This window comes from Heterodontus francisci, chromosome 4, assembly GCF_036365525.1.
Source record: "Heterodontus francisci isolate sHetFra1 chromosome 4, sHetFra1.hap1, whole genome shotgun sequence".
Lineage (NCBI taxonomy): Eukaryota > Metazoa > Chordata > Chondrichthyes > Heterodontiformes > Heterodontidae > Heterodontus > Heterodontus francisci.
In genome coordinates, this window is record NC_090374.1 from 8,898,816 (window position 1) to 8,924,505 (window position 25,690).

Sequence of the window (25,690 nt, forward strand, 5' to 3'; positions counted from 1 at the left end):
TAGGGACAGGTGCAGGTGTCACGGGCAGAGACAGGTACAGGTGCGACAGGCAGGGAGAGGTACAGGTGTCACAGGCAGGGACAGGTAGAGGTGTGACTGGCAGAGACAGGTACAGGTGTCACGGGGAGGGAAAAGTACAGGTGTGATAGGCAGGGACAGGTATAAGTGTGACAGGTAGGGACAGGTGCAGGTGTCACGGGCAGAGACAGGGCCAGGTGTCACGGGCAGGGACAGGTACAGGTGTGATAGGCATTGACAGGTACAGGTGTGACAGGTGGGGAAAGGTACAGGTGTCAAGGCAGAGACAGGTACAGGTGTAACAGGCAGGGAGAGGTACAGGTGTCACGGGCAGAGACAGGTACAGGTGTCACGGGCAGGGACAGGTACAGGTGTCATGGGCAGAGACAGGTACAGGTGTCACGGGGAGGGAAAAGTACAGGTGTGATAGGCAGGGACAGGTATAGGTGTGAAAGGTAGGGACAGGTACAGGTGTCACGGGCAGAGACAGGTACAGGTGTGATAGGCATTGACAGGTACAGGTGTGACAGGTGGGGAAAGGTACAGGTGTCAAGGCAGAGACAGGTACAGGTGTAACAGGCAGGGAGAGGTACAGGTGGCATGGGCAGAGACAGGTACAGGTGTCACGGGCAGGGAGAGGTACAGGTGTCACGGGCAGGGACAGGTACAGGTGTCACGGGCAGGGACAGGTACAGGTGCGACAGGCAGGGAGAGGTACTGGTGTCACGGGCAGACTCAGGTACAGGTCCAACAGGCAGGGAGAGGTACAGGTGTCACGGGCAGGGAGAGGTACAGGTGTCATGGGCAGGGACAGGTACAGGTGTCACGGGCAGGGACAGGTACAGGTGCGACAGGCAGGGAGAGGTAAAGGTGTCACGGGCAGATACAGGTACAGGTGCCACGGGCAGGGACAGGTACAGGTGCCACGGGCAGGGAGAGGTATATGTGTCACGGGCAGGGCAGGTACAGGTGCAAAAGGCAGGGAGAGGTACAGGTGTCACGGGCAGGGACAGGTACAGGTGTCACGGGCAGGGACAGGTACAGGTGCGACGGGCAGGGAGAGGTACAGGTGTCACGGGCAGAGACAGGTACAGGTGTCACGGGCAGGGACAGGTACAGGTGCGACAGGCAGGGAAAGGTAAAGGTGTCACGGGCAGATACAGGTACAGGTGCCACGGGCAGGGACAGGTACAGGTGCCACGGGCAGGGAGAGGTATATGTGTCACGGGCAGGGCAGGTACAGGTGCAAAAGGCAGGGAGAGGTACAGGTGTCACGGGCAGGGACAGGTACAGGTGTCACGGGCAGGGACAGGTACAGGTGCGACGGGCAGGGAGAGGTACAGGTGTCATGGGCAGAGACAGGTACAGGTGTCACGGCAGGGACGGGTACAGGTGTCACGGGCAGAGACAGGTACAGGTGTGAAAGGTAGGGAAAGGTACAGGTGTCACAGGCAGGGACAGGTACAGGTGCGACAGGCAGGGACAGGTACAGGTGCGACAGGCAGGGACAGGTACAGGTGTCACGGGCAGAGACAGGTACAAGTGTCACGGGCAGGGACAGGTACAGGTGCGACAGGCAGGGAGAGGTACAGGAGTCACGGGCAGAGACAGGTACAGGAGCGACAGGCAGGGAGAGGTGCAGGTGTCACGGGCAGGGACAGGTATAGGTGCGACAGGCAGGGAGAGGTACAGGTGTCACGGGCAGGGACAGGTACAGGTGCGACAGGCAGGGAGAGCTACAGGTGTCACAGGCAGGGACAGGTAGAGGTGTGACAGGCAGGGAGAGGTACAGGTGTCACGGGCAGAGACAGGTACAGGTGCGACAGGCAGGGAGAGGTACAGGTGTCACAGGCAGGGACAGGTAGAGGTGTGACTGGCAGAGACAGGTACAGGTGTCACGGGGAGGGTAAAGTACAGGTGTGATAGGCAGAGACAGGTATAAGTGTGACAGGTAGGGACAGGTGCAGGTGTCACGGGCAGAGACAGGGCCAGGTGTCACGGGCAGGGACAGGTACAGGTGTGATAGGCATTGACAGGTACAGGTGTGACAGGTGGGGAAAGGTACAGGTGTCAAGGCAGAGACAGGTACAGGTGTAACAGGCAGGGAGAGGTACAGGTGTCACGGGCAGAGACAGGTACAGGTGTCACGGGCAGGGACAGGTACAGGTGTCATGGGCAGAGACAGGTACAGGTGTCACGGGGAGGGAAAAGTACAGGTGTGATAGGCAGGGACAGGTATAGGTGTGAAAGGTAGGGACAGGTACAGGTGTCACGGGCAGAGACAGGTACAGGTGTGATAGGCATTGACAGGTACAGGTGTGACAGGTGGGGAAAGGTACAGGTGTCAAGGCAGAGACAGGTACAGGTGTAACAGGCAGGGAGAGGTACAGGTGGCATGGGCAGAGACAGGTACAGGTGTCACGGGCAGGGAGAGGTACAGGTGTCACGGGCAGGGACAGGTACAGGTGTCACGGGCAGGGACAGGTACAGGTGCGACAGGCAGGGAGAGGTACTGGTGTCACGGGCAGACTCAGGTACAGGTCCAACAGGCAGGGAGAGGTACAGGTGTCACGGGCAGGGAGAGGTACAGGTGTCATGGGCAGGGACAGGTACAGGTGTCACGGGCAGGGACAGGTACAGGTGCGACAGGCAGGGAGAGGTAAAGGTGTCACGGGCAGATACAGGTACAGGTGCCACGGGCAGGGACAGGTACAGGTGCCACGGGCAGGGAGAGGTATATGTGTCACGGGCAGGGCAGGTACAGGTGCAAAAGGCAGGGAGAGGTACAGGTGTCACGGGCAGGGACAGGTACAGGTGTCACGGGCAGGGACAGGTACAGGTGCGACGGGCAGGGAGAGGTACAGGTGTCACGGGCAGAGACAGGTACAGGTGTCACGGCAGGGACAGGTACAGGTGTCACGGGCAGAGACAGGTACAGGTGTCATGGGCAGAAACAGGTTCAGGTGTCACGGGCAGAGACAGGTACAAGTGTCACGGGCAGAGACAGGTACAGGTGCGACGGGCAGGGAGAGGTACAGGCGTCACGGGCAGACCAGGCACAGATGTCACGGACAGGGACCGTTACATGTGCGACAGGCAGGGAGAGGTACAGGTGTCACGGGCAGGGACAGGTACAGGTGTGATAGGCAGGGACAGGTACAGGTGTAACAGGTAGGGAAAGGTACAGGTGTCACAGGCAGGGACAGGTACAGGTGTGATAGGCAGGGACAGGTACAGGTGTGACAGGTAGGGAAAGGTACAGGTGTCACGGGCAGAGATAGGTGCAGGTGTCATGGGCAGGGACAGGTACAGGTGCAACAGGCAGGGAGAGGTACAGGTGTCACGGGAAGAGACAGGTACAGGTGTCACGGGCAGCGACAGGGCCAGGTGTCACGGGCAGGGACAGGTACAGGTGTGATAGGCATTGACAGGTGCAGGTGTGACAGGTGGGGAAAGGTACAGGTGTCACGGGCAGGGACAGGTACAGGTGTCAAGGGCAGAGACAGGTACAGGTGCAACAGGCAGGGAGAGGTACAGGTGTCACGGGCAGAGACAGGGACAGGTGTCACGGGCAGAGACAGGGACAGGTGTCACGGGCAGTGACAGGTACAGGTGTCACGGGCAGAGACAGGACAGGTGTCACGGGCAGTGACAGGTACAGGTGTCACGGGCAGGGAGAGGTACAGGTGTCACGGGCAGGGACAGGTACAGATGTCACGGGCAGGGACAGGTACAGGTGCGACAGGCAGGGAGAGGTACAGGTGTCACGGGCAGGGACAGGTACAGGTGCGACAGGCAGGGAGAGGTACAGGTGTCACGGGCAGAGACAGGTACAGGTGTCACGGCAGGGACGGGTACAGGTGTCACGGGCAGAGACAGGTACAGGTGTGAAAGGTAGGGAAAGGTACAGGTGTCACAGGCAGGGACAGGTACAGGTGCGACAGGCAGGGACAGGTACAGGTGCGACAGGCAGGGACAGGTACAGGTGTCACGGGCAGAGACAGGTACAAGTGTCACGGGCAGGGACAGGTACAGGTGCGACAGGCAGGGAGAGGTACAGGAGTCACGGGCAGAGACAGGTACAGGAGCGACAGGCAGGGAGAGGTGCAGGTGTCACGGGCAGGGACAGGTATAGGTGCGACAGGCAGGGAGAGGTACAGGTGTCACGGGCAGGGACAGGTACAGGTGCGACAGGCAGGGAGAGCTACAGGTGTCACAGGCAGGGACAGGTAGAGGTGTGACAGGCAGGGAGAGGTACAGGTGTCACGGGCAGAGACAGGTACAGGTGTCACGGGCAGAGACAGGTACAGGTGCGACAGGCAGGGAGAGGTACAGGTGTCACAGGCAGGGACAGGTAGAGGTGTGACTGGCAGAGACAGGTACAGGTGTCACGGGGAGGGAAAAGTACAGGTGTGATAGGCAGGGACAGGTATAAGTGTGACAGGTAGGGACAGGTGCAGGTGTCACGGGCAGAGACAGGGCCAGGTGTCACGGGCAGGGACAGGTACAGGTGTGATAGGCATTGACAGGTACAGGTGTGACAGGTGGGGAAAGGTACAGGTGTCAAGGCAGAGACAGGTACAGGTGTAACAGGCAGGGAGAGGTACAGGTGTCACGGGCAGAGACAGGTACAGGTGTCACGGGCAGGGACAGGTACAGGTGTCATGGGCAGAGACAGGTACAGGTGTCACGGGGAGGGAAAAGTACAGGTGTGATAGGCAGGGACAGGTATAGGTGTGAAAGGTAGGGACAGGTACAGGTGTCACGGGCAGAGACAGGTACAGGTGTGATAGGCATTGACAGGTACAGGTGTGACAGGTGGGGAAAGGTACAGGTGTCAAGGCAGAGACAGGTACAGGTGTAACAGGCAGGGAGAGGTACAGGTGGCATGGGCAGAGACAGGTACAGGTGTCACGGGCAGGGAGAGGTACAGGTGTCACGGGCAGGGACAGGTACAGGTGTCACGGGCAGGGACAGGTACAGGTGCGACAGGCAGGGAGAGGTACTGGTGTCACGGGCAGACTCAGGTACAGGTCCAACAGGCAGGGAGAGGTACAGGTGTCACGGGCAGGGAGAGGTACAGGTGTCATGGGCAGGGACAGGTACAGGTGTCACGGGCAGGGACAGGTACAGGTGCGACAGGCAGGGAGAGGTAAAGGTGTCACGGGCAGATACAGGTACAGGTGCCACGGGCAGGGACAGGTACAGGTGCCACGGGCAGGGAGAGGTATATGTGTCACGGGCAGGGCAGGTACAGGTGCAAAAGGCAGGGAGAGGTACAGGTGTCACGGGCAGGGACAGGTACAGGTGTCACGGGCAGGGACAGGTACAGGTGCGACGGGCAGGGAGAGGTACAGGTGTCACGGGCAGAGACAGGTACAGGTGTCACGGCAGGGACAGGTACAGGTGTCACGGGCAGAGACAGGTACAGGTGTCATGGGCAGAAACAGGTTCAGGTGTCACGGGCAGAGACAGGTACAAGTGTCACGGGCAGAGACAGGTACAGGTGCGACGGGCAGGGAGAGGTACAGGCGTCACGGGCAGACCAGGCACAGATGTCACGGACAGGGACCGTTACATGTGCGACAGGCAGGGAGAGGTACAGGTGTCACGGGCAGGGACAGGTACAGGTGTGATAGGCAGGGACAGGTACAGGTGTAACAGGTAGGGAAAGGTACAGGTGTCACAGGCAGGGACAGGTACAGGTGTGATAGGCAGGGACAGGTACAGGTGTGACAGGTAGGGAAAGGTACAGGTGTCACGGGCAGAGATAGGTGCAGGTGTCATGGGCAGGGACAGGTACAGGTGCAACAGGCAGGGAGAGGTACAGGTGTCACGGGAAGAGACAGGTACAGGTGTCACGGGCAGCGACAGGGCCAGGTGTCACGGGCAGGGACAGGTACAGGTGTGATAGGCATTGACAGGTGCAGGTGTGACAGGTGGGGAAAGGTACAGGTGTCACGGGCAGGGACAGGTACAGGTGTCAAGGGCAGAGACAGGTACAGGTGCAACAGGCAGGGAGAGGTACAGGTGTCACGGGCAGAGACAGGGACAGGTGTCACGGGCAGAGACAGGGACAGGTGTCACGGGCAGTGACAGGTACAGGTGTCACGGGCAGAGACAGGACAGGTGTCACGGGCAGTGACAGGTACAGGTGTCACGGGCAGGGAGAGGTACAGGTGTCACGGGCAGGGACAGGTACAGATGTCACGGGCAGGGACAGGTACAGGTGCGACAGGCAGGGAGAGGTACAGGTGTCACGGGCAGGGACAGGTACAGGTGCGACAGGCAGGGAGAGGTACTGGTGTCACGGGCAGACTCAGGTACAGGTCCAACAGGCAGGGAGAGGTACAGGTGTCACGGGCAGGGAGAGGTACAGGTGTCATGGGCAGGGACAGGTACAGGTGTCACGGGCAGGGACAGGTACAGGTGCGACAGGCAGGGAGAGGTAAAGGTGTCACGGGCAGATACAGGTACAGGTGCCACGGGCAGGGACAGGTACAGGTGCCACGGGCAGGGAGAGGTATATGTGTCACGGGCAGGGCAGGTACAGGTGCAAAAGGCAGGGAGAGGTACAGGTGTCACGGGCAGGGACAGGTACAGGTGTCACGGGCAGGGACAGGTACAGGTGCGACAGGCAGGGAGAGGTACAGGTGTCACGGGCAGAGACAGGTACAGGTGTCACGGCAGGGACAGGTACAGGTGTCACGGGCAGAGACAGGTACAGGTGTCATGGGCAGAAACAGGTTCAGGTGTCACGGGCAGAGAGAGATACAAGTGTCACGGGCAGAGACAGGTACAGGTGTGACGGGCAGGGCGAGGTACAGGCGTCACGGGCAGACCAGGCACAGATGTCACGGACAGGGACCGTTACATGTGCGACAGGCAGGGAGAGGTACAGGTGTCACGGGCAGGGACAGGTACAGGTGTGATAGGCAGGGACAGGTACAGGTGTGACAGGTAGGGAAAGGTACAGGTGTCACAGGCAGGGACAGGTACAGGTGTGATAGGCAGGGACAGGTACAGGTGTGACAGGTAGGGAAAGGTACAGGTGTCACGGGCAGAGATAGGTACAGGTGTCATGGGCAGGGACAGGTACAGGTGCAACAGGCAGGGAGAGGTACAGGTGTCACGGGAAGAGACAGGTACAGGTGTCACGGGCAGCGACAGGGCCAGGTGTCACGGGCAGGGACAGGTACAGGTGTGATAGGCATTGACAGGTGCAGGTGTGACAGGTGGGGAAAGGTACAGGTGTCACGGGCAGGGACAGGTACAGGTGTCAAGGGCAGAGACAGGTACAGGTGCAACAGGCAGGGAGAGGTACAGGTGTCACGGGCAGAGACAGGGACAGGTGTCACGGGCAGAGACAGGGACAGGTGTCACGGGCAGTGACAGGTACAGGTGTCACGGGCAGAGACAGGACAGGTGTCACGGGCAGTGACAGGTACAGGTGTCACGGGCAGGGAGAGGTACAGGTGTCACGGGCAGGGACAGGTACAGATGTCACGGGCAGGGACAGGTACAGGTGCGACAGGCAGGGAGAGGTACAGGTGTCACGGGCAGGGACAGGTACTGGTGCGACAGGCAAGGAGACGTACAGGTGTCACGGGCAGGGACAGGTACAGGTGTGACAGGCAGGGAGAGGTACAGGTGTCACGGGCACATACAGATACAGGTGCCACGGGCAGGGACAGGTACAGGTGCCACGGGCAGGGAGAGGTATAGGTGTCACGGGCAGGGCAGGTTCAGGTGCTATAGGCAGGGAGAGGTACAGGTGTCACGGGCAGAGACAGGTACAGGTGTCACGGGCAGGGACAGGTACAGGAGCGACGGGCAGGGAGAGGTGCAGGTGCCATGGGCATGGACAGGTACAGGTGTCACGGGCAGAGACAGGTGCAGGTGTCATGGGCAGAAACAGGTTCAGGTGTCACGGGCAGAGACAGGTACATGTGTCACGGGCAGACACAGGTACAGGTGCGACAGGCAGGGAGAGGTACAGGTGTCACGGGCAGACCAGGCACAGATGTCAAGGACAGGGACCGTTACATGTGCGACAGGCAGGGAGAGGTACAGGTGTCACGGGCACGGACAGGTACAGGTGCGACAGGCAAGGAGAGGTACAGGTTTCACGGGCAGGGACAGGTACAGGTGTGACAGGTAGGGAAAGGTACCGGTGTCACGGGCAGAGACAGATACAGGTGTCATGGGCAGGGACAGGTACAGGTGTGATAGGCAGGGACAGGTACAGGTGTCACGGGCAGAGACAGGTACAGGTGCGACGGGCAGGGAGAGGTACAGGTGTCACGGGCAGGGAGAGGTACAGGTGCAACAGGCAGGGAGAGGTACAGGTGTCACGGGCCGAGACAGGTACAGGTGTCACGGGCAGAGACAGGTACAGGTGTCACGGGCAGGGACAGGTACAGGTGTGATAGGTAGCGACAGGTACAGGTGTGACAGGTAGGGAAAGGTACAGGTGTCATGGGCAGAGACAGGTACAGGTGTCACGGGCAGGGACAGGTACAGTTGTGATAGGCAGGGACAGGTACAGGTGTGACAGGTAGGGAAAGGTACTGGTGTCTCAGGCAGGGACAGGTACAGGTGCCACAGGCAGGGACAGATACAGGTGCGACAGGCAGGGAGAGGTACAGGTGTCACGGGCAGAGACAGGTACAAGTGTCACGGGCAGGGACAGGTACAGGTGCGACAGGCAGGGAGAGGTACAGGTGTCACGGGCAGAGACAGGTCCAGGTGCGACAGGCAGGGAGAGGTACAGGTGTCACGGGCAGGGACAGGTCCAGGTGCGACAGGCAGGGAGAGGTACAGGTGTCACGGGCAGAGACAGGTACAGGTGTCACGGGCAGGGACAGGTTTCACGGGCAGGGACAGGTACAGGTGCGACAGGCAGGGAGAGGTACAGGGGCGACAGGCAGGGACAGGTACTGGTGTGACAGGCAAGGAGACGTACAGGTGTCACGGGCAGGGACAGGTCCAGGTGCGACAGGCAGGGAGAGGTATTGGTGTCACGGGCAGAGACAGGTACAGGTCCAACAGGCAGGGAGAGGTACAGGTGTCACGGGCAGAGACAGGTACAGGTGTCACGGGCAGGGACAGGTACAGGTGTCACGGGCAGGGATAGGTACAGGTGTCACGGGCAGGGATAGGTACAGGTGTCACGGGCAGGGACAGGTACAGGTGTCACGGGCAGAGACAGGTACTGGTGCGACAGGCAGAGGAGACGTACAGGTGTCACGGGCAGGGACAGGTACAGGTGTGACAGGCAGGGAGAGGTACAGGTGTCACGGGCAGATACAGGTACAGGTGCCACGGGCAGGGACAGGTACAGGTGCCACTGGCAGGGAGAGGTACAGGTGTCACGGGCAGGGAGAGGTACAGTTGCAACTGGCATGGAGAGGAACAGGTCTCACAGGCAGAGACAGGTACAGGCGTCACGGGCAGGGACAGGTACAGATGAGACAGGCAGGGAGAGGTACAGGTGTCACGGGCAGAGACAGGTATAGGTGTCACGGGCAGTGAAAAGTACACGTGTGATAGGCAGGGACAGGTATAGGTGTGACAGGTATGGAAAGGTACAGGTGTCACGGGCAGAGACAGGGACAGGTGTCACGGGCAGAGACAGGTACAGGTGTCACGGGCAGAGACAGGTACAGGAGCGACAGGCAGGGAGAGGTACAGGCGTCACGGGCAGAGACAGGTACAGGTGTCACGGCAGGGACAGGTAAAGGTGCAACAGGCAGGGAGAGGTACAGGTGTCACGGGCAGAAACAGGTTCAGGTGTCACGGGCAGAGACAGGTACAAGTGTCACAGGCAGGGACAGGTACAGGTGCGAGAGGCAGGGAGAGGTACAGGTGTCAGGGCAGACCAGGTACAGATGTCACGGACAGGGATAGGTACAGGTGCGACGGGCAGGGAGAGGTAATGGTGTCACAGGTGGAGACAGGTACAGGTGTCATGGACAGGGACAGGTACAGGTGTGATAGGCAGGGAGAGGTACTGGTGTCAGGAGCAGAGACAGGTACAGGTGTCACGGGCAGGGACAGGGACAGGTGTCACGGGCAGGGACAGGTACAGGTGTGACAGGCAGGGAGAGGTACAGGTGCGACAGGCAGGGACAGGTACTGGTGTGACAGGCAAGGAGATGTACAGGTGTCACGGGCAGGGACAGGTCCGGGTGCGACAGGCAGGGAGAGGTATTGGTGTCACGGGCAGAGACAGGTACAGGTGCAACAGGCAGGGAGATGTACAGGTGTCACGGACAGGGACAGGTACAGGTGTCACGGGCAGCGACAGCGACAGGTGCGACTGGCAGGGACAGGTACAGGTGTAACGGGCAGAGACAGGTACAGGTGTCACGGGCAGGGACAGGTACAGGTGCGACAGGCAGGGAGAGGTACAGGTTTCACGGGCAGAGACAGGTACAGGTGTCACGGGCAGGGACAGGTACAGGTGCGACAGGCAGGGAGAGGTACAGGTGTCATGGGCAGGGACAGGTACTGGTGCGACAGGCAGGGAGAGGTACAGGTGTCACGGGCAGAGACAGGTACAGATGTCATGGGCAGAGACAGGTGCAGGTGCGACAGGCAGGGAGAGGTGCAGGTGTCACGGGCAGAGACAGGTACGGGTGTCACGGGCAGCGACAACTACAGGTGCGACTGTCAGGGACAGGTACAGGTGTCATGGGCAGAGACAGGTACAGGTGGCACGGGCAGGGACAGGTATAGGTGCGACAGGCAGGGAGAGGTACAGGTGTCACGGGCAGAGACAGGTACAGGTGTCACGGGCAGAGACAGTTACAGGAGCGACAGGCAGGGAGAGGTACAGGTGTCACGGGCAGAGACAGGTACAGGTGTCACGGGCAGGGACAGGTACAGGTGTCATGGGCAGGGACAGGTACAGGTGTGACAGGTAGGGAGAGGTACAGGTGTCACGGGCAGGGACAGGTACAGGTGCGACAGGCTAGGATAGGTACAGGTGTCACGGGCAGAGACAGGTACAGGTGTCACGGTCAGGGACAGGTACAGGTGCGACAGGCAGGGAGAGGTACAGGTGTCACGGGCATGGCAGGTACAGGTGCACAGGCAGGGAGAGGTACAGGTGTCACGGGCAGAGACAGGTATAGGTGTCACAGCCAGGGACAGGTACAGGTTCGACGGGTAGGGAGAGGTACAGGTGTCACGGGCAGAGACAGGTACAGGTGTCACGGGCAGGGACAGTTACAGGTACGACAGGCAGGGACAGGTACTGGTGTCACGGGCAGAGACAGGTACAGGTGCGACAGGCAGGGTGAGGTACAGGTGTCACGGGCAGGGACAGGTACAGGTGCGACAGGCAAGGAGAGGTACAGGTGTCACGGGCAGGGACAGGTACAGGTGCGACAGGCAGGGACAGGTAAAGGTGTCACGGGCAGAGACATGTACAAGTGTGACAGGCATGGAGAGGTACAGGTGTCACGGGCAGAGACAGGTACAGGTGTCACGGGCAGGGACAGGTACAGGTGTCACGGGCAGAGACAGGTACAGGTGTCATGGGCAGGGACAGGTACAGGTGTCACGGCAGGGACAGGTACAGGTGCGACAGGCAGGGAGAGGTACAGGTGTCACGGGCAGAAACAGGTTCAGGTGTCACGGGCAGAGACAGGTACAAGTGTCACGGGCAGGGACAGGTACAGGTGCGAGAGGCAGGGAGAGGTACAGGTGTCACGGGCAGACCAGGTACAGATGTCACGGACAGGGACCGGTACATGTGCGACCCGCAGGGAGAGGTACAGGTGTCCTTGGCAGGGACAGGTACAAGGGCGACAGGCAGGGAGAGGTACAGGTGTCACGGGCAGGGACAGGTATAGGTGCGACAGGCAGGGAGAGGTACAGGTGTCACGGGCAGAAACAGGTACAGGTGTCACGGGCAGGGACAGGTACAGGCGCGACAGGCAGGGAGAGGTACAGTTGCCACGGGAAGGGACAGGTACAGGTGTCACGGGCAGGGAAAGGTACAGGAGCGAGAGGCAGGGAGAGGTTTAGGTGTCACAGGCAGAGACAGGTACAGGTGTCACGGGCAGGGACAGGTACAGGCGCGACAGGCAGGGAGAGGTACAGTTGCCACGGGAAGGGACAGGTACAGGTGCGACAGGTAGGGAGAGGTACAGGTGTGACGGGCAGGGACAGGTACAGGTGCGACAGGCAAGGATAGGTACAGGTGTCACGGGCAGAGACAGGTACAGGTGTCACGGTCAGGGACAGGTACAGGTGCGACAGGCAGGGAGAGGTACAGGTGTCACGGGCAGGGCAGGTACAGGTGCCAGAGGCAGGGAGAGGTACAGGTGTCATGGGCAGAGACAGGTACAGGTGTCACGGGCAGGGACAGGTACAGGTGCGACGGGTAGGGAGAGGTACAGGTATCACGGGCAGAGACAGGTACAGGTGCAACAGGCAGGGAAACGTACAGGTGTCATGGGCAGTGACAGGTACACATGTGACAGGCAGGAGAGGTACGGGTGACAGGTAGGGACAGGTACAGGTGTGAAAGGTAGTTACAGGCACAGGTGTGAGTGTTACGGACAAGTACAGGTGTGACAGGCAGAAACAGGTACAGGTCTGAAAAGTAGGGACAGGTACAGGTGTGACAAGTAGGGACAGCTGCGGGTGCGACAGATAGAGAAAGGTACAGGTGTGACAGGGAGGGACAGGTACAGGTGTGAAAAATAGGGACATGTACTGGTGCGACAGATAAAGGTACAGGTGTGACAGGGAGGGACAGGTACAGGTGTGACCTGGAGGGACAGGTACAGGTGTGAAAAGTAGTTACAGGTACAGGTGTGTGACAGGGAGGAACAGGTACAGGTGTGACAGGGAGGGACAGGTACAGGTGTGACAGGGAGGGACAAGTAAAGGTTTCACAGGCAGTGACATGTACAGGTATGACAGGTGGAGACAGGTGTGACAGGTAGGGGCAGGGGCAGGTGTGGCAGGTAGGGGCAGGGGCAGGTACAGGTGTGACAGGTAGGTGCAGGTACAGGTGTGACAGGCAGGAGCAGGTACAGGTGTGACATGTAGGGACAGCTACAGGTGTGACAGGTAGGGACAGCTACAGGTGTGACAGGCAGAGATAGGTACAGGTGTGGCAGGCAGGGACAGGTACAGGTGTGATAGGGAGGGACAGGTACAGGTGTGAAAGGTAGGGACACGTACAAGTGTCACAGGCAGAAATAGGTAGAGGCAGGTACAGGTGTGACAGGTACGGACAAGTACAGGTGTGACAGGGAGGGACAAGTAAATGTTTCACAGGCAGTGACAGGTACAGGTGTGACAGGTAGAGACAGGTGTGACAGGTAGGGGCAGGGACAGGTGTGGCAGGTAGGGGCAGGGGCAGGTACAGGTGTGACAGGTAGGGGCAGGTACAGGTGTGACAGGCAGGAGCAGGTACAGGTGTGACAGTTAGGGACAGCTACAGGTGTGACAGGCAGAGATAGGTACAGGTGTGGCAGGCAGGGACAGGTACAGGTGTGATAGGGAGGGACAGGTACAGGTGTGAAAGGTAGGGACACGTACAAGTGTCACAGGCAGAAATAGGTAGAGGCAGGTACAGGTGTGACAGGTACGGACAAGTACAGGTGTGACAGGGAGGGACAAGTAAAGGTTTCACAGGCAGTGACAGGTACAGGTGTGACAGGTAGAGACAGGTGTGACAGGTAGGGGCAGGGACAGGTGTGGCAGGTAGGGGCAGGCGCAGGGACAGGTGTGGCAGGTAGGGGCAGGCGCAGGTACAGGTGTGACAGGTAGGGACAGCTACAGGTGTGACAGGCAGAGATAGGTACAGGTGTGGCAGGCAGGGACAGGTACAGGTGTGAAAGGTAGGGACACGTACAAGTGTCACAGGCAGAAATAGGTAGAGGCAGGTACAGGTGTGACAGGTACGGACAAATACAGGTGTGACAGGTAGGGACAGGCACTGGTGTGACAAGTAGGGACAGGTAGAGGTGTGACAGGTAGGGACAGGTACAGGTGTGACAAGTAGAGACAGTTACAGTTGTGACAGATAGGGAGAGTTACAGCTGTCGCAGGTAGAGACAGGCACCGGTGTGACAAGTATGTGCAGGTACAGGTGAAATAGGTAGAGACAGGTGCATATGTGATAGGCAAAGATAGGTACAGGTGTGACAGGCAGGGAGAGGTATTTGTGTGACAGGCAGGGACAGGCACTGGAGTGACAAGTAAAGACAGGTACAGATGTGCAAAAGGTATATGTTTGAAAGGTAAATGTGTGACACGTAAATGCGCGACAGGAATGTGTGTGTGACAGGTAAATCTGTGACAGATGTATATGTACAACAGATAACTATGTGACAGGTATCTCTGTGTTACAGATATATGTATGTGACAGGTATATATGTGCGAAGGAAATGTGTGATAGGTATATGTGTAGCAGGGATATGTTTTTTTTATTCATTTGTGGGATGTGGGCATCGCTGGCTAGGCCAGCATTTATTGCCCATCCCTAATTGCCCTTGAGAAGGTGGTGGTGAACTGCCTTGAACCGCTGCAGTCCTTGGGGTGTAGGTACATCCACAGTGCTGTTAAGGTATGTATGTGCGATAGGTAAATGTTCGACAGGTAAATATTTGACAGGAAAGTCAGTTAGGCCACAGCTGGTGTACTGTGTACAGTTCTGGGCACCACACTATAGGAAGGATGTGATTGCTCTGGAGAGGATGCAGCGGAGATTCACCAGGATGTTGCCTGGGCTGGAGCATTTCAGCTATGAAGAGAGACTGAAAAGGCTAGGGCTGTTTTCCTTAAAGCAGAGAAGGCTGAGGGGGACCTGATTGAGGTATACAAAATTATGAGGGGCATTGATAGGATAAATAGGAAGAAACTTGTTTCCCATAGCAGAGGGGTCAATAACCAGGGGGCATAGATTTAAGGTAAGGGGCAGGAGGTTTAGAGGGGATTTGAGGAAAAAAATTTCCACTCAGAGGGTGGTTGGAATCTGGAATACACTGCCTGAAGAGGTGGTAGAGACAGGAACTCTCACAACATTTAAGAAGTATTTAGATGAGCACTTGAAACGCCATAGCATACAAGGCTATGGGCCAAGTGCTGGAAAATAGGATTAGAATAGATAGGTGCTTGATGGCTGGCATGAACATGATGGGCCAAAGGGCCTGTTTCTGTGCTGTATAACTCTATGACTCTACGAGGTAAATGTTCGACAGGTAAATGCATCGGCCACACTGGATTGAAAGGGTTGACCAATTCCTGCTGTTTCTTCTCACTCCAACAGCAGGAGCTGGGGTTTACCAGCAGCCGCCAATCTACAGAAATATTTCTTAGCAATTAGCCTCTAAATAACCTCAGGATGTTTACTTGGACTAAATTACTGCAGGGTGCAACTGAGCAGCAACTTTAAAGGAATACATCCCCAAACACGGCAACTAAACACCATAACTGTGCTTGCAGCTCGAGTCTACCTCCTGAGCAATTCCACGGTAGGTCTGCAGGTAATTGAAAATGGTTGACAGTATGTAGAAGGGCGATGGCACTTTCCGTTTACCTGCCTGGTGTAACCATTTACCATTCACTAACTTTATAAAACGTTCTCTTTTTGTTCTTGCACTCTGGCTATTTGGTTGGCTGTTTACCCCCTCACCCCCAGCTCTGACTATGTGTACTCGTTAGCAAGTGTTGACTGACCTGAGTATGGTTACAGCCCTCACACTCACTCCAGGGGCTGAACTGCCCCCATTGGCAATGGATGGCACTGTTGGCAGAGAAGACAGCAGTTAGACTAGGTGACACTTGAAGTCGGGCCCTCCCTCGCTGACTATTATCATTCCACAAATGCATAGGCAGCAAACAAAATACAGGACGAGATTTTCAAACCTATCCGAACATTCTCACAGTATATTCAGTGGTCTGACTGCATTGGACATTTCAACCCAATGGATCAGTTCATGACAATCACTATACTACTACCCAACACTCTATAACCTCACTCTCCCTCAGGAGGGGAGTATCCTCTTTAACCTCCCTCTCCCTCAGGAGGGGAGTATCCCCTTTAACCTCCCTCTCCCTCAGGAGGGGAGTTTCCTCTTTAACCTCATTCACCCTCAGCAGGGGCGTAGCCTCTTTAACCTCGCTCTCCCTCAGGAGGGAAGAAGCCTTTATAACCTCACTCTCCCTCAGGAGGGAAGAAGCCTCTATAACCTCACTCTCCTTCAGGAGGGAAGCAGCCTCTTTAACCTCCCTCTCCCTCAGGAGGGGAGTATCCTCTTGAACCTCACTCTCCCTCAGGAGGGGAGTATCCTCTTTAACCTCACTCGCCCTCAGCAGGGGAGTATCCTCTTTAACCTCATTCACCCTCAGGAGGGGAGTATCCTCTTGAACCTCACTCTCCCTCAGGAGGGGAGTATCCTCTTGTAAACCGTGGCGCGGAGTCAACTCCCCCTTGGCCCCTTTATTCCCTATACCCACTTGATCCTGGCCGTCACGTGGGACTAAGTCCTCTTAATTCAGGCTCAGGCTGGGTGTTTGGGATATCGGGTTACAGGAGAGCCACCCTCCACCTAATCCACCGGCTACGGTTAATGGCTTAGTACAAAGAGGTGGAAACTCAGTCCTTTCTTTAACTATCAATTTACTTTATTCACGTTGTTGTACAATGTAAGAATAAGGCTTATACACTTAGTCAGATAAAAGCATGCAACTCAAACTGGGTTATACAGTTAATAACAAAGCTAGCTAGAATCGATAAGCACACCCATTAGGTTCCTCTGACCTTTCCCTGACCTAGTCACAGAAAATAAAGGATAATACCCGATAAAGGGGAGAGTTAGCGCTGGCCAGGCGTTCCGCCCTCTCTCTTTTACGTCGTCGCCGCGTTGCTCACGCAGGGTCTTCCACTTCCACAATGGTTGATCTCCGGAGTTTATCGCTGGCTCTATGCCCGAGATTCTCCATACTTATCCTCCCTCATATCTCTCCAAATCTGAGCTGTCTCTTTCCGGTTGGTTTAAGCCTGCTCACCTTGTTCACATCTTCTCCTTATTGGCCCAGCCCCATAGACCCTGGTATCACACCGTGTCCAAATAAGGCTCTTTCCCTGTGATCGTTCCTTTCTCTTGTCTCATAAATTAATCAGTTCAAACTGGTTTTTAACAGCACAGGCCAGTGTCTGATCTCCAGGTTATTACAAGTTAAACAATCCCAGCAGTTTGTAAATGATTCTGTATTTCTTGCAGCCACTGGCCAACACTCTTTAACCTCACTCTCCCTCAGGAGGGGAGTTTCCTCTTTAACCACACTCTCCCTCAGGAGGGGAGTTTCCTGTTTAACCTCACTCTCCCTCAGGAGGGGAGTATCCTCTTTAACCTCCCTCTCCCTCAGGAGGGGAGTTTCCTCTTTAACCTCCCTCTCCCTCAGGAGGGGAGTATCCTCTTTAACCTCCCTTTCCCTCAGGAGGGGTGTTTCCTCTTTAACCTCCCTCTCCCTCAGGAGGGGAGTTTCCTCTTTAACCTCACTCTCCTTCAGGAGGGGAGTATCCTCTTTAACCTCCCTTTCCCTCAGGAGGGGTGTTTCCTCTTTAACCTCCCTCTCCCTCAGGAGGGGAGTATCCTCTTTAACCTCCCTTTCCCTCAGGAGGGGTGTTTCCTCTTTAACCTCCCTCTCCCTCAGGAGGGGAGTTTCCACTTTAACCTCACTCTCCTTCAGGAGGGGAGTATCCTCTTTAACCTCACTCTCCCTCAGGAGTGGAGTTTCCTCTTTAACCTCCCTCTACCTCAGGTGGGGAGTATCCTCTTTAACCTCCCTCTCCCTCAGGAGGGGAGTCTCCTCTTTAACCTCCCTCTCCCTCAGGAGGGGAGTATCCTCTTTAACCTCACTCACCCTCAGGAGGGGAGTTTCCTCTTTAACCTCCCTCTCCCTCAGGAGGGGAGTATCCTCTTTAACCTCACTCTCCCTCAGGAGCAGAGTTTCCTCTTTAACCTCCCTCTCCCTCAGGAGGGGAGTATCCTCTTTAACCTCACTCTCCCTCAGGAGGAGAGTTTCCTCTTTAACCTCCATCTCCCTCATGAGGAGAGTTTCCTCTTTAACCTCCCTCTTCCTCAGGAGGAGAGTTTCCTCTTTAACCTCCCTCTCCCTCAGGAGGGGAGTTTCCTCTTTAACCTCCCTCTCCCTCAGGAGGAGAGTTTCCTCTTTAACCTCCCTCTCCCTCAGGAGGGGAGTTTCCACTTTAACCTCACTCTCCCTCAGGAGGGAAGCAGCCTCTTTAACCTCACTCTCCCTCAGGAGGGGAGTTTCCTCTTTAACCTCCCTTTCCCTCAGGAGGAGAGTTTCCTCTTTAACCTCACTCTCCCTCAGGAGGGGAGTTTCCTCTTTAACCTCCCACTCCCTCAGGAGGGGAGTTTCCTCTTTAACCTCCCTCTCCCTCAGGAGGGGAGTTTCCTCTTTAACCTCCCTCTCCCTCAGGAGGGGAGTTTCCTCTTTAACCTCACTCTCCCTCAGGAGGAGAGTTTCCTCTTTAACCTCCCTCTCCCTCAGGAGGGGAGTTTCCTCTTTAACCTCACTCTCCTTCAGGAGGGAAGCAGCCTCTTTAAACACTCTCCCTCAGGATGGGAGTTTCCTCTTTAACCTCCCTTTCCCTCAGGAGGAGAGTTTCCTCTTTAACCTCACTCTCCCTCAGGAGGAGAGTTTCCTCTTTAACCTCCCTCTCCCTCAGGAGGAGAGTTTCCTCTTTAACCTCCCTCTCCCTCTCCCTCAGGAGGAGATTTTCCTCTTTAACCTCACTCTCCCTCAGGAGGGGAGTTTCCTCTTTAACCTCCATCTCCCTCAGGAGGAGAGTTTCCTCTTTAACCTCCCTCTCCCTCAGGAGGGGAGTTTCCTCTTTAACCTTCCTCTCCCTCAGGAGGAGAGTTTCCTCTTTAACCTCCCTCTCCCTCAGGAGGGGAGTATCCTCTTTAACCTCCCTCTCCCTCAGGAGGGGAGTTTCCTCTTTAACCTCCCTCTCCCTCAGGAGGAGAGTTTCCTCTTTAACCTCCCTCTCCCTCAGGAGGGGAGTATCCTCTTTAACCTCCCTCTCCCTCAGGAGGAGAGTTTCCTCTTTAACCTCCCTCTCCCTCAGGAGGAGAGTTTCCTCTTTAACCTCCCTCTCCCTCGGGAGGGGAGTTTCCTCTTTAAATTCACTCTCCCTCAGGAGGGGAGTTTCCTCTTTAACCTCCCTTTCCCTCAGGAGGAGAGTTTCCTCTTTTACCTCACTCTCCCTCAGGAGGGGAGTTTCCTCTTTAACCTCCCTCTCCCTCAGGAGGGGAGTTTCCTCTTTAACCTCCCTCTCCCTCAGGAGGAGAGTATCCTCTTTAACCTCCCTCTCCCTCAGGAGGAGAGTTTCCTCTTTAACCTCACTCTCCCTCAGGAGGGGGGTTTCCTCTTTAACCTCACTCTCCCTCAGGAGGGGGGTTTCCTCTTTAACCTCCCTCTCCCTCAGGAGGGGAGTTTCCTCTTTCACCTCCCTCTCCCTCAGGAGGGGATATCCTGTTTAACCTCACTCTCCCTCAGGAGGAGAGTTTCCTCTTTAACCTCACTCTCCCTCAGGAGGGGAGTTTCCTCTTTAACCTCACTCTCCCTCAGGAGGGGAGTTTCCTCTTTAACCTCCCTTTCCCTCAGGAGGAGAGTTTCCTCTTTAACCTCACTCTCCCTCAGGAGGAGAGTTTCCTCTTTAACCTCCCTCTCCCTCAGGAGGAGAGTTTCCTCTTTAACCTCCCTCTCCCTCTCCCTCAGGAGGAGAGTTTCCTCTTTAACCTCACTCTCCCTCAGGAGGGGAGTTTCCTCTTTAACCTCCATCTCCCTCATGAGGAGAGTTTCTTCTTTAACCTCCCTCTCCCTCAGGAGGGGAGTTTCCTCTTTAACCTCCCTCTCCCTCAGGAGGGGAGTATCCTCTTTAACCTCACTCTCCCTCAGGAGGGGAGTTCCTCTTTAACCTCCCTCTCCCTCAGGAGGAGAGTTTCCTCTTTAACCTCCCTCTCCCTCAGGAGGGGAGTTTCCTCTTTAACCTCCCTCTCCCTCAGGAGGGGAGTTTCCTCTTTAACCTCCCTCTCCCTCAGGAGGAGAGTTTCCTCTTTAACCTCCCTCTCCCTCAGGAGGGGAGTTTCCTCTTTAACCTCACTCTCCCTCAGGAGGGGGTATCCTGTTTAACCTCCCTCTCCCTCAGGAGGAGAGTTTCCTCTTTATCCTCACTCTCCCTCAGGAGGGGGGTTTCCTCTTTAACCTCCCTCTCCCTCAGGAGGAGAGTTTCCTCTTTAACCTCCCTCTCCCTCAGGAGGGGAGTTTCCTCTTTAACCTCACTCTCCCTCAGGAGGGGATATCCTGTTTAACCTCACTCTCCCTCAGGAGGAGAGTTTCCTCTTTAACCTCACTCTCCCTCAGGAGGGGAGTTTCCTCTTTAACCTCACTCTCCCTCAGGAGGGGAGTTTCCTCTTTAACCTCACTCTCCCTCAGGAGGGGAGTTTCCTCTTTAACCTCATTCTCCCTCAGGAGGAGAGTTTCCTCTTTTACCTCACTCTCCCTCAGGAGGAGAGTTTCCTCTTTAACCTCACTCTCCCTCAGGAGGGGAGTTTCCATTTGAACCTCACTCTCCCTCAGGAGGGGAGTTTCCTCTTGAACCTCACTCTCCCTCAGGAGGGGAGTATCCTCTTTAACCTCACTCACTCTCTGGAGGGGATATCCTGTTTAGCCTCGCTCTCCCTCAGGAGGGGAGTTTCCTCTTTAACCTCACTCTCCCTCAGGAGGGGAGTATCCTCTTTAACCTCACTCTCCCTCAGGAGGGGAGTATCCTCTTTAACCTCACTCACTCTCCGGAGGGGACTATCCTCTTTAACCTCACTCACTCTCCGGAGGGGAGTATCCTCTTTCACCTCACTCTCCCTCCGGAGGGGAGTATCCTCTTTAACCTCACTCTCCCTCAGGAGGGGATATCCTGTTTAACCTCACTCTCCCTCAGGAGGGGAGTTTCCTCTTTAACCTCACTCTCCCTCAGGAGGGGAGTATCCTCTTTAACCTCACTCTCCCTCAGGAGGGGAGTTTCCTCTTTAACCTCACTCACTCTCAGGAGGGGAGTATCCTCTTTAACCTCACTCACTCTCTGGAGGGGACTATCCTCTTTAACCTCACTCACTCTCCCAAGGGGAGTATCCTCTTTAACCTCACTCTCCCTCCGGAGGGGAGTATCCTCTTTAACCTAACTCTCCCTCAGGAGGGGATATCCTGTTTAACCTCACTCTCCCTCAGGAGGGGAGTTTCCTCTTTAACCTCACTCTCCCTCAGGAGGGGAGTTTCCTCTTTAACCTCACTCTCCCTCAGGAGGGGAGTTTCCTCTTTAACCTCACTCACTCTCAGGAGGGGAGTATCCTCTTTAACCTCCCTCACTCTCCGGAGGGGACTATCCTCTTTAACCTCACTCACTCTCCGGAGGGGACTATCCTCTTTAACCTCACTCACTCTCCGGAGGGGACTATCCTCTTTAACCTCACTCTCCCTCCGGAGGGGAGTATCCTCTTTAACCTCACTCTCCCTCAGGAGGGGATATCCTGTTTAACCTCACTCTCCCTCCGGAGGGGAGTATCCTGTTTAACCTCACTCTCCCTCAGGAGGGGATATCCTGTTTAACCTCACTCTCCCTCCGGAGGGGACTATCCTCTTTAACCTCACTCTCCCTCCGGAGGGGAGTATCCTCTTTAACCTCACTCTCCCTCAGGAGGGGATATCCTGTTTAACCTCACTCTCCCTCCGGAGGGGAGTATCCTGTTTAACCTCACTCTCCCTCAGGAGGGGATATCCTGTTTAACCTCACTCTCCCTCAGGAGGGGAGTTTCCTCTTTAACCTCACTCTCCCTCAGGAGGGGAGTTTCCTCTTTAACCTCACTCACTCTCAGGAGGGGAGTATCCTCTTTAACCTCCCTCACTCTCCGGAGGGGACTATCCTCTTTAACCTCACTCACTCTCCGGAGGGGACTATCCTCTTTAACCTCACTCACTCTCCGGAGGGGACTATCCTCTTTAACCTCACTCTCCCTCAGGAGGGGAGTATCCTCTTTAACCTCACTCTCCCTCAGGAGGGGATATCCTGTTTAACCTCACTCTCCCTCAGGAGGGGATATCCTGTTTAACCTCACTCACTCTCCGGAGGGGAGTATCCTCTTTAACCTCACTCTCCCTCAGGAGGGGAGTATCCTCTTTAACCTCACTCTCCCTCAGGAGGGGATATCCTGTTTAACCTCACTCTCCCTCAGGAGGGGATATCCTGTTTAACCTCACTCTCCCTCAGGAGGGGAGTATCCTCTTTAACCTCACTCTCCCTCAGGAGGGGATATCCTGTTTAACCTCACTCACTCTCCGGAGGGGAGTATCCTCTTTAACCTCACTCTCCCTCAGGAGGGGAGTATCCTCTTTAACCTCACTCTCCCTCAGGAGGGGATATCCTGTTTAACCTCACTCTCCCTCAGGAGGGGATATCCTGTTTAACCTCACTCTCCCTGAGGAGGGGATATCCTGTTTAACCTCACTCTCCCTCAGGAGGGGATATCCTGTTTAACCTCACTCACTCTCCGGAGGGGAGTATCCTGTTTAACCTCACTCTCCCTCAGGAGGGGATATCCTGTTTAACCTCACTCTTCCTCAGGAGGGGATATCCTGTTTCACCTCACTCTCCCTCAGGAGAGGAGTATCCTCTTTAACCTCACTCTCCCTCCGGAGGGGAGTATCCTCTTTAACCTCACTCTCCCTGAGGAGGGGATATCCTGTTTAACCTCACTCTCCCTCAGGAGGGGATATCCTGTTTCACCTCACTCTCCCTCAGGAGGGGATATCCTCTTTAACCTCACTCTCCCTCCGGAGGGGAGTATCCTCTTTAACCTCACTCTCCCTCCGGAGGGGATATCCTGTTTAACCTCACTCTCCCTCAGGAGGGGATATCCTCTTTAACCTCACTCTCCCTCAGGAGGGGATATCCTCTTTAACCTCACTCTCCCTCAGGAGGGGATATCCTCTTTAACCTCACTCTCCCTCAGGAGGGGAGTATCCTCTTTAACCTCACTCTCCCTCAGGAGGGGAGTTTCCTCTTTAACCTCACTCTCCCTCAGGAGGGGAGTTTCCTCTTTAACCTCACTCTCCCTCAGGAGGGGATATCCTCTTTAACCTCACTCTCCCTCAGGAGGGGAGTATCCTCTTTAACCTCACTCTCCCTCCGGAGGGGAGTATCCTCTTTAACCTCACTCTCCCTCAGGAGGGGATATCCTGTTTAACCTCACTCACTCTCCGGAGGGGACTATCCTCTTTAACCTCACTCACTCTCCGGAGGGGACTATCCTCTTTAACCTCAGTCACTCTCCGGAGGGGAGTATCCTCTTTAACCTCACTCTCCCTCCGGAGGGGATATCCTGTTTAACCTCACTCTCCCTCAGGAGGGGATATCCTGTTTAACCTCACTCTCCCTCAGGAGGGGATATCCTCTTTAACCTCACTCACTCTCCGGAGGGGAGTATCCTGTTTAACCTCACTCTCCCTCAGGAGGGGAGTTTCCATTTGAACCTCACTCTCCCTCAGGAGGGGATATCCTGTTTAACCTCACTCTCCCTCAGGAGGGGAGTTTCCATTTGAACCTCACTCTCCCTCAGGAGGGGATATCCTGTTTAACCTCACTCTCCCTCAGGAGGGGATATCCTGTTTAACCTCACTCTCCCTCCGGAGGGGAGTATCCTCTTTAACCTCACTCTCCCTCCGGAGGGGAGTTTCCTCTTTAACCTCACTCTCCCTCAGGAGGGGAGTTTCCATTTGAACCTCACTCTCCCTCAGGAGGGGATATCCTGTTTAACTGTACAATCATTCCCAACACATTTTCCACTGGGTCAACGTGCCTCATCCTCTTTGATCGATTAAGCACACTTACTTACTTTGTCTCCATGTCCCTCAGTCCCTCTCTTTGTGTCCCTCAATTCCTGTCTGTGTCTCTCAGTCCCTTTCTCAGTGTCCCTCAGACCCTTCCGCTGTGTCCCACAGTCCCTCCCTCTGTTTCCCTCAGCCCCGCTCCACATAATCATCAATCCCTCTCCTCATATCCCTCAATCCCTCCCTCCTTGTTCCTCAGTCTCTCTCCCCTTGTCCCTCAATCCCTCCCTCCTTGTCGCTCAATCCCTCTCCACTCATCCCTCAATCCCTCTCTCTATATCCCTCAATCCCTCCCTCTTGTCCCTCAATTGCTCTCCCCTCATCCCTCAGTCCCTCCTCTGGTACTGTAATGTCTAGTTGCTTTAACAATGCTTCACGAGAGGGGACAGAAGGTTGTGAACTTACGAGTATTGTGCCTGAGCCTGGGCCATCACCACGGAAACCAGGAGAAGCAGCTAAAGGGAGAACAAAGTCAGGCATCAAACATTGACCTTTACCGTTCACTCTCCAGCTCGCTGGCATTTCACAGCTTGGCTCCTATACCCACACTGGAGGCCATTCAGCCCAACCCCATCTCCTATACCCACACTGTAGGCCATTCAGCCAACCCCATCTCCTATACCCACACTGGAGGCCATTCAGCCCAACCCCATCTCCTATCCCCACACTGGAGGCCATTCAGCCCAACCCCATCTCCTATACCCACACTGGAGGCCATTCAGCCCAACCCCATCTCCTATACCCACACTGGAGGCCATTCAGCCCAACCCCATCTCCTTTACCCACACTGGAGGCCATTCAGCCCAACCCCATCTCCTATACCCACACTGGAGGCCATTCAGCCCAACCCCATCTCCTATACCCACACTGGAGGCCATTCAGCCCAACGCCATCTCCTATACCCACACTGGAGGCCTTTCAGCCCACTCCCTTCTCCTATACCCACACTGGAGGAGCCCATTCAGCCCACTCCCTTCTCCTATCCTCACACTGGAGGAGGCAATTCAGCCACTCCCTTCTCCTATACCCACACTGGAGGCCAATCAGCCCACTCCCTTATCCTATACCCACACTGGAGGAGCCCATTCAGCCCACTCCCTTCTCTATACCCACACAGGAGGAGGCCATTCAGCCCACTCCCTTCTCCTATACCCACACTGGAGGCCATTCATTCCACTCCCTTCTCCTATACCCACACTGGAGGCCATTCAGCCCACTCCCTTCTCCTACACCCACACTGGAGGAGGCCATTCAGCCACTCCTTCCTCCTATACCCACACTGGAGCCATTCATCCCACTCCCCTCTTCTATCTCCACACTGTCGGAGGTCATTCAGCCACTCCCTTCTCCTATACCCTTTCAAACTTCCCTTTTCCTAAAATTTCGCCCCTCCTCCTGCCCCTACCGTATCAGATGTCCCATATCATAACAACGTCGGCACAGAAATGTATCTCTGACCTCCTTCTCCATGGTTTTGCTGATTATATTGAGTTTATCTCATCTGGTTACTGACTCGCTGACCGCTGATAATAGTTTGTATCCTCATTTACCAAAACCTCGTTTATCTCCTTTATCAGGTCCCTCCAACCTTCTCTAATGAAAAATCCCCAATTACTCTGGTTTCTATGAGAGTCTCTTATACTGCGATCATCACAGTAATTTCTTCACTCACCCCATCCTCTTGGTAACTCTGAAAGTTAGGAGCCCAGACTGGAGGCAATAGGGGTGA

General features: G+C 55.8%; 1 protein-coding gene across 1 annotated transcript in view; it reads right to left on the minus strand.

The window, feature by feature from the left end:
* LOC137368882 (complement component C7-like) overlaps positions 1-24,413 on the minus strand; it is a 308,317-nt gene extending 283,904 nt beyond the window's left edge. The window contains exons 1-2 of the mRNA XM_068029116.1: positions 24,367-24,413; positions 15,724-15,790 (exon numbers count right to left, since the gene is read on the minus strand). Coding sequence (XP_067885217.1) covers positions 15,724-15,790; positions 24,367-24,392 — 93 coding nt within the window. The 5' untranslated portion in view covers positions 24,393-24,413. The remainder of the gene's footprint in view (positions 1-15,723; positions 15,791-24,366) is intronic.
* Positions 24,414-25,690: the final 1,277 nt, after the last annotated feature.